The sequence below is a fragment of the Papio anubis genome, unplaced genomic scaffold, assembly GCF_008728515.1.
Source record: "Papio anubis isolate 15944 unplaced genomic scaffold, Panubis1.0 scaffold251, whole genome shotgun sequence".
Classification (NCBI taxonomy): Eukaryota; Metazoa; Chordata; class Mammalia; order Primates; family Cercopithecidae; genus Papio; species Papio anubis.
The window spans coordinates 111,254-119,701 of NW_022162579.1; the positions used below are offsets into that span (position 1 = coordinate 111,254).

The 8,448-nt window shown below is 48.3% G+C and overlaps 1 protein-coding gene across 1 annotated transcript; it reads left to right on the forward strand.

Moving 5' to 3' along the window:
* Positions 1-2,046: 2,046 nt before the first annotated feature.
* Positions 2,047-4,831, forward strand: LOC116272903 (heat shock-related 70 kDa protein 2). The gene has a single exon (XM_031661797.1). It carries the CDS (start codon positions 2,428-2,430, stop codon positions 4,345-4,347), a length of 1,920 nt encoding a protein of 639 aa, XP_031517657.1. The 5' UTR covers positions 2,047-2,427; the 3' UTR covers positions 4,348-4,831.
* The last annotated feature ends 3,617 nt before the right edge of the window (positions 4,832-8,448 follow it).

Here is an 8,448-nt window from a genome sequence, read left to right on the forward strand (position 1 = left end):
TTGCCTGTATCCCTCCCTTCTAGTGACACTAATCTTCTGTACAGAAATCCTAGTTCCCCAGCAAACACTGCTCTCATCTTCGCCCATACGCAATCTATGTAAAGAATGACTTTCCTACTCTTTGCTGGCGAACTTCAGCTCCTGGCTCAGGCATGCCACCTCTTCCAGGTAGCCCTTAGCAACGCACTTTTCCCTCAGCCTGGTTGTGCTCCCTGTGTTCCCATGGCGCTTTGCTTTCAGTGCTTCTCCTAAATTATGTTTACCGCTTTATTAGACTCTCTACCTCTGAAAACCAGGCCATGTCATTTGGTTTTTACTGCCATGTAGTAGGTACCCGTTCAAGCTTGATGGAAGGACATCCCCAGCCTCCCCACACATATTATGTAAAGTGATCGCTGTCTTTGCATCCACCTGGAGACCATTTATTTTATTTTATTTTTTTGAGACGAAGTCTCGTTCTGTAGCCCAGGCTGGAGTGCAGTGGCGCGATCTCAACTCACCGCCTCCCAAGTATCTGGGACTACAGGGCGCGCGCCACCACGCCCAGCTAATTTTTGTATTTTTAGTAGAAACGGGGTTTCGCCATGTTGGCCAGGCTGGCCTCGGAACTCCTGACCTCGTGATCCACCCGCCGCGGCCTTTCAAAGTGCTGAAACTACAGGCATGAGCCTCCGCGCCCGTCCAGGAGCCTATTTATATGGGAGTCTGCTTCTACAGATTATCACCCGGTACCAGGGTATTTTCCAGATCTGTCCTCACATTCGTGTTAAACAGGAGGAAGTGGATCGCGCTCCTTTTCATCTATCTTCTCGGAGGGTTTATGCCTTCAATAGTAACCTCAGCACAGCCAAAGAAAATCATTCCATTCCATTGAGCGGAGTCAGAAACATGACTAGGTCACGATCACAACCGCGTGTGTGCCAGGGTGACCGAGACTGACTGACTTTATGGTGTTTCAACGTGTGGGTTTTGACTGATTATATTACAGGTTTTCCAGTCAAGAACTCAAAGCAGTGGATAAAGCACTTGCGACCTAAAATAAGCAATGGAATGAACAGGAAGGCGAAACCAGAGTTTAAAGCGGCAGGACAAACAGGAAAAAGAAAGAGTGAGGCAGGAAGCGTTTAAATGTAGGCTCCTCGGAGGACGAGTCGCCGCCACACCCGTCTGCCGTCCCTCCAGCCGCCCTCAGGCGGCGCGGGAAAACGGTCGGCCTCGCCCTGGGCTCAGGTTCTCTCCGCCCGCCAGGCAGTGGGTTTTGTTTGTTTGTTTTGTTGTTGTTGTTTTTGAGACGGAGTCTTGCTCAGTCACCCAGGCTGGAGTGTAGTGGCGCGATCTCGACTCACTGCAACCTCCGCCTCCCGGGTTCAAGCGATTCTCCTGCCTCAGCCTCCCGAGTAGCTGAGACTACAGGCACGTGCCACCACGCCCAGCTAATTTTTGTATTTTCAGTAGAGACGGGTTTCACCTTGTTAGCCAGGATGGTCTCGATCTCTTAACCTTGTGATCCGCGTTAAGCCAAAGGCTGGCATTACAGCCGTGAGCCACCGCGCCCGGCCCCAGACAGGCAGTTTTAATTGAGTGCTCACAACCACTGAGACTCAGCGAAGCACGCACCGTAAAATCCCAGGAGGCCGACCGCTGGTTCAAACTTTGTCTTTTATCCGCGTCCAAGAGATCCGCCCTCACCCCCTACCCCAGCCACGCCAACTCCCTATTCCCTCCCCTTGGACGGCGCGGGGGAAAACAAGCTGCTCGAGCGGTAGTTCTTCGGTGCAACCAACTCAGAATGAGTTCCTCCGCCCCTGCGTGCTCAGCGAGTCCGCACCCTAGCACTGAACTGCATTTAAAGCCTCAGGAATTGAGCTAACCCTCCCGGGGGCTTTCCTCACCCGGCTCCCCTTCCACGCCTCCTCCCCGTGCCACGCCTCAGTCCGCGCTGCTCATTGGTCGCGTGCCCTGCCAATCCGATGCCCATCGGCTAGGGCAAACACCGCGAAAAAGCGCGTACACCTGGCTCTGGGAGCGCGCGCCCAACGCCAGCCAGCAGCAGGAGGCGCGCGAGGCGCCGCGGCCCGGCGGCCGAGAGTCAGGGAGGAACCTTATTTACATAACGGCCGCCCCTCTCTCTCCTGGCGGGGGCCGGAGTCCCGCCCCTCGTCCAACTTGAAATCTGTTGGGCCACGGGCCAGTCACTCCGACCCAGGCAAGCCTGTGGTGGAGCTGGAAGAGTTTGTGAGGGCGGTCCCGGGAGCGGATTGGGTCTGGGAGCTCCCAGAGGCGGCTATAAGAACCGGGAACTGGGCGCGGAGTGCTGAGAGTTGCTGGTAGTGCCCGTGGTGTCTGGTGGGAGGTGACCGTTAGTTGACTCCGCGGAGTTCTTCTCCCTGGTTTCCCCATCCTAACGTCGCTCGCCTTTCAGTCAGGATGTCTGCCCGTGGCCCGGCTATCGGCATCGACCTGGGCACCACCTACTCGTGCGTGGGGGTCTTCCAACATGGCAAGGTGGAGATCATCGCCAACGACCAGGGCAACCGCACCACCCCTAGCTACGTGGCCTTCACGGACACCGAGCGCCTCATCGGCGACGCCGCCAAGAACCAGGTGGCCATGAACCCCACCAACACCATCTTCGACGCCAAGAGGCTTATTGGACGGAAGTTCGAGGATGCCACAGTGCAGTCGGACATGAAACACTGGCCATTCCGGGTGGTGAGTGAGGGAGGCAAGCCCAAAGTGCAAGTGGAGTACAAGGGGGAGACCAAGACCTTCTTCCCGGAGGAGATATCCTCCATGGTCCTCACGAAGATGAAGGAGATCGCAGAAGCCTACCTGGGGGGCAAGGTGCACAGCGCCGTCATAACGGTCCCTGCCTATTTCAACGACTCCCAGCGCCAGGCCACCAAGGACGCTGGCACCATCACGGGGCTCAATGTGCTGCGCATCATCAACGAGCCCACAGCGGCGGCCATCGCCTACGGCCTGGACAAGAAGGGCTGTGCGGGCGGCGAGAAGAACGTGCTCATCTTTGACCTGGGCGGTGGCACCTTCGACGTGTCCATCCTGACCATCGAGGACGGCATCTTCGAGGTGAAGTCCACGGCCGGCGACACTCACCTGGGCGGTGAGGACTTCGACAACCGCATGGTGAGCCACCTGGCGGAGGAGTTCAAGCGCAAGCACAAGAAGGACATTGGGCCTAACAAGCGCGCCGTGAGGCGGCTGCGCACCGCCTGCGAGCGCGCCAAGCGCACCCTGAGCTCGTCCACGCAGGCGAGCATCGAGATCGACTCGCTGTATGAGGGCGTGGACTTCTATACGTCCATCACCCGCGCCCGCTTCGAGGAGCTCAATGCCGACCTCTTTCGCGGGACCCTGGAGCCGGTGGAGAAGGCGCTGCGCGACGCCAAGCTGGACAAGGGCCAGATCCAGGAGATCGTGCTGGTGGGCGGCTCCACTCGTATCCCCAAGATCCAGAAGCTGCTGCAGGATTTCTTCAACGGCAAGGAGCTGAACAAGAGCATCAACCCCGACGAGGCAGTGGCCTATGGCGCCGCGGTGCAGGCGGCCATCCTCATCGGCGACAAATCGGAGAATGTGCAGGACCTGCTGCTACTTGACGTGACCCCGTTGTCGCTGGGCATCGAGACAGCTGGCGGTGTCATGACCCCACTCATCAAGAGGAACACCACGATCCCCACCAAGCAGACGCAGACCTTCACCACCTACTCGGACAATCAGAGCAGCGTGCTGGTGCAGGTATACGAGGGCGAACGGGCCATGACCAAGGACAATAACCTGCTGGGCAAGTTCGACCTGACCGGGATTCCCCCTGCGCCTCGCGGGGTCCCCCAGATCGAGGTCACCTTCGACATTGACGCCAATGGCATCCTTAACGTTACCGCCGCCGACAAGAGCACCGGTAAGGAAAACAAAATCACCATCACCAACGACAAAGGTCGTCTGAGCAAGGACGACATTGACCGAATGGTGCAGGAGGCGGAGCGGTACAAATCGGAAGATGAGGCGAATCGTGACCGAGTCGCGGCCAAAAATGCCCTGGAGTCCTATACCTACAACATCAAGCAGACGGTGGAAGACGAGAAACTGAGGGGCAAGATTAGCGAGCAGGACAAAAACAAGATCCTCGACAAGTGTCAGGAGGTGATCAACTGGCTCGACCGAAACCAGATGGCAGAGAAAGATGAGTATGAACACAAGCAGAAAGAGCTCGAAAGAGTTTGCAACCCCATCATCAGCAAACTTTACCAAGGTGGTCCTGGCGGCGGCAGCGGCGGCGGCGGTTCAGGAGCCTCCGGGGGACCAACTATCGAAGAAGTGGACTAAGCTTGAACTCAAGTCAGCGTAAACCTCTTTGCCTTTCTCTCTCTCTCTCTCTCTCTTTTTTTTTTTTTTTTGGTTTTGTTTCTTTGAAATGTCCTTGTGCCAAGTAGGAGATCTATTGTTGGAAGTCTTTGGTATATGCAAATGAAAGGAGAGGTGCAACAACTTAGTTTAATTATAAAAGGTTAGTTCCAAAGTTTGTTTTTTAAAAACATTATTTGAGGTTTCTCTTTAATGCATTTTGCGTGTTTGCTGACTTGAGCATTTTTGATTAGTTTATGCATGGAGATTCGTTTGAGATGAGAAACCTGAAGTTTGCACACCTGTTCTATAGAAGCTTGGAAACAATAAAATATATAGGAGCTTAAATTGTTTATTTTTATGTACTACTTTAAACTGAACACTGCAGTACTGTTAAGGACAGGTATACTTTTTGCAAACAAATGCATAAATGCAAATGTAAAGTAAAGCTGAAATTGATCTCAAAGTTACTGTCTTGGAGTTTTCAATTTTCCTTCCTTTATATTTTACGCATATTAGTCTTTTAAGATATTAGTATGATGTGAAATTTATCTGACCAATCTTGTTTAATTCCCAGATGAGGGTGCTGCCTTGAATTCCAACAACTTAAGGGGAGAAGAATCTGGGTAAACTTCACCCACCCTTAAATACAGAAACCTGACTGGGGGTCTTCCTAGTGTACCCAAACTCCTACAACTTAAGTGTCCAAATGAAAATTCACCTGAATATTCCAGGAAAATATGAGCTATATTCTGGGGTTAAGTATAAAATGAGCCTTTAACAAAAACTGGGCAGAAGTTGTCTTATAATTGCCAAAGAAAGTATGGAAACAAGTTAATTTTGTGACATACAGGAGCCTGAAACAAGAGACAGCAGGCAAGCTTTCAAGTGATTTAATAGTGAGTATAAATTTAGTCAAACTTGTTTAATTTTCTAGTAAAACAGCTCAACTTCTAAGCTTATGGCAAATTCTAATAACATGTTTCCTGCAGTTAGAATTACTTGGGTAGGGAAACACAGATTATTATTTTTTTTTTCTGGTTTGGGGATCGTAATGCTTTTGCAATATTTGCCTTAAATCACTACAATAGATTTCTTTTTTAAAAGGCAAACTGTACTAGATAGTCTTGTATTTTGTTAATATACAACTTGTCCATTTTCCTCCATATCCAATTTGAGATTGTTATAGATAGGAATATTGCAACCCTTTGGTGATCCACTATCCTGGACTTAATCTTTAAAATTCACATCCTTCAGAGAAAGGAATTCATTTTTATTTTTTAGTGAAATGACATGACTACTCTTTTCTTACTTTCTTTAAGGAGAACTTGGGAGAAATTCAGTAAAACCAATAGGAAAATGCATAGTTAACCTAATGTTTTTACTGCACATAGACATTTTGATATCTTTCCAAATGATATAGGTTTGCTTCATGTTGCTCATAAGACAAGTTATGAAAGCTTTATCTTCAATTTAGTAGTGGACCCATCTATGTCATTCAGAGAGATTAATTTTATGAATAATGGAATGAGTAATAATTTTAAAACTAGGTAAGAAGTTAGCCTAAGAATACTGGCCTTTGGTAATGACCCTTTCATACAAGAGTTGACTCTTAAGTACAGATAAGGTTTTTTTTGTTTTTTTTTTTTTCCTTTTTAGCAAGCTTCATTTGGGTAGAGGGGAGGAATATAAATAGCCAACAGTGAAATTGCTTCAAAATAAACTTAAAAACTTTTTTTTTTTTTTTTTTTTTTAAAAGGAAACTGCTTTTTATACTGTGAAAAGCTAAAGGTAACTCCAATTTATCAGTGCTGGTGTCACATTGGTGGAAATTTTTCAGCAACAAGCATTTAATGGTGTTTCATGGACTATAGGCATAAATATGTGACAAACTACTATGGTACTACAAAATCAGGTTAATTGTAGCTTTAGAGTGACGTTTACTGTGAGTTTTACCAAGTACCCATTCTGTTACCCTTTTATTAGTCCTTTATTTGTTGAAAGTGTTCATTCCTTGCTCTAACTTCAAAATATAATGAAGTCCTTCTGTAAATGTAGTTTGGTATGACTCATTTTAGACCTCACTTAAGAGATTAGTTTCTAAAGTATCAGAAAATGACCATTGGTAGTTTTTGATCCTGCGGCCTGGCCTCCGGTAACTTGCTATAATACTAACATCAATCTGGGCAGATACTTCATTTTCTATTTTGAAAAGTAATTTGTAAAACTCCTAGCATTCTTGAGAGTGTTTCTTATTTAATTCTCTCTTTTCAAATTTACCTAGATTTGCATATTACTAAGATAAAGCCACCTAAGTAGCCATTCACTTTCCAGGGGTCAGTTGAAACTGGTAACCTGATAACTCCTGGGAACTCCTTTGCAGATGTTAGATCAGCCATAGTCAAATAACAGTGGAAAAGTACTTGATGTTAGGATGGGGCTAAATTACAGTTTAAGGAATAACTAGTATCATTTGAACTAAGTAGTGGGTTATGTTGGGGACTAGAGGTCATGACTGAAGCAAATTCAATATATATATATAGAGAGAGAGTGCGAGTGAGAGTGTGTGTTAAGGGACGGAAGAAGTACATTTCTCTGACAGGCACTTATCTAAAATTCTTTTTTTTTCTTTGAGACGGAGTTTTGCTCTTGTTGCCCAGGCTAGAGTGCAATGACTTGATCTCGGCTCACTGCAACCTTCGCCTCCTGGGTTCAAGCAATTCTCCTGCCTCAGCCTACCAAGTAGCTGGGATTACAGGCATGCACCACCACGCGCGGCTAATTTTGTATCTTTAGTAGAGATGGAGTTTCTCCATGTTTGTCAGGCTGGTCTTGAACTCCCAACCTCAGGTGATCTGCCCGCCTTGGCCTCCCCGAGTGTTGGGATTACAGGCATGAGCCACTGCACCTGGCAAAAGCCCAGTATTTATTCTTTTTTTTTTTGAGACAGAGTCTTGCTCTGTTGCCTAGGCTGGAGTGCAATGGTGCGATGACTCACTGCAACCTCTGCCTCCCGGGTTCAAGTGATTCTCCCACCTCAGCCTCCCGAATAGCTGGGACTATGTAGTAGAGACAGGGTTTCACCATGTTGACCAGGCTGGTCTGGAGCTCCTGACCTGAAGTGATCTGCTCGCCTTGGCTTCCCAAAGTACTGGGATTACAGGCCTGACTCACCATGCCTGGCCCCAGTGTTTATTCTCGATATAGCCATTTTTTTTTTTTTTTTTTTTTTTTTTTTTGAGTCAGAGTCTTTTTCTGTCACCCAGACTGGAGTGCAGTGGAACAATCTCGGCTTACTGCAACCTCCGCCTCCTGGGTTCAAGCAATTCGAAGCAGTTCAAACTTAGCCTCTGGAGTTGCTGGGATTACAGGCACCCGCCACCACGCCTGGCTAATTTTTGTATTTTTAGTAGAGACGGGCTTTCACCATGTTGGCCAGGCTGGTCTTGAACTCCTGACGTCAGGTCATCTGCCCGCCTCAGCCTCCCAAAGTGCTGGGATTACAGGCCTGAGCCACTGCACCCAGCCTTGATATAGCTTGATATAGCTTTTGAAATAGAAATATTTTAGGGTATATGCATTTCTGAAATTTAATAGGGTGATGCTTAATGTTTAAATGTCTTTCCCTTAGAACATACCAAGATGTCATAGGCCCTTTCTTCCCGTGTCTTTCAGTGTAGATTAGGTTGTCTTTTAATTGAAGGCTTAGTAAATAAACACTCAAAAATGGAGCTGCTCGCCCGGCGTGGTGGCTCACGCCTATAATCCCAGCACTTTGGGAGGCCAAAGTGGGCGGATCACTTGAAGTCAGGAGTTCGAGACCAGGCTGGCCAACATGGTGAAACCTTGTCTCTACTAAAAATACAAAAATCAGCCAGGCATGGTGGCGTGCCCCTGAAGTCCCAGCTACTCGAGAGGCTGAGGCAGGAGAATCGCTTGAGCCTGGGAGGCAGAGGTTGCAGTGAGCGGAGATCAGACTACCGTACCCCAGCCTGGGCGACAGAGTGAGACCCTGTCTCAAAACAAAACAAACGAACAAACAAAAAAACAGGAGCTGCCATCTCTAGATGTATAGTGTCAGAA

Excerpts from the sequence above, each read along its gene's own strand:
- LOC116272903 (XM_031661797.1), top strand. The coding sequence starts at position 2,428 with ATGTCTGCCCGTGGCCCGGCTATCGGCATCGACCTGGGCACCACCTAC.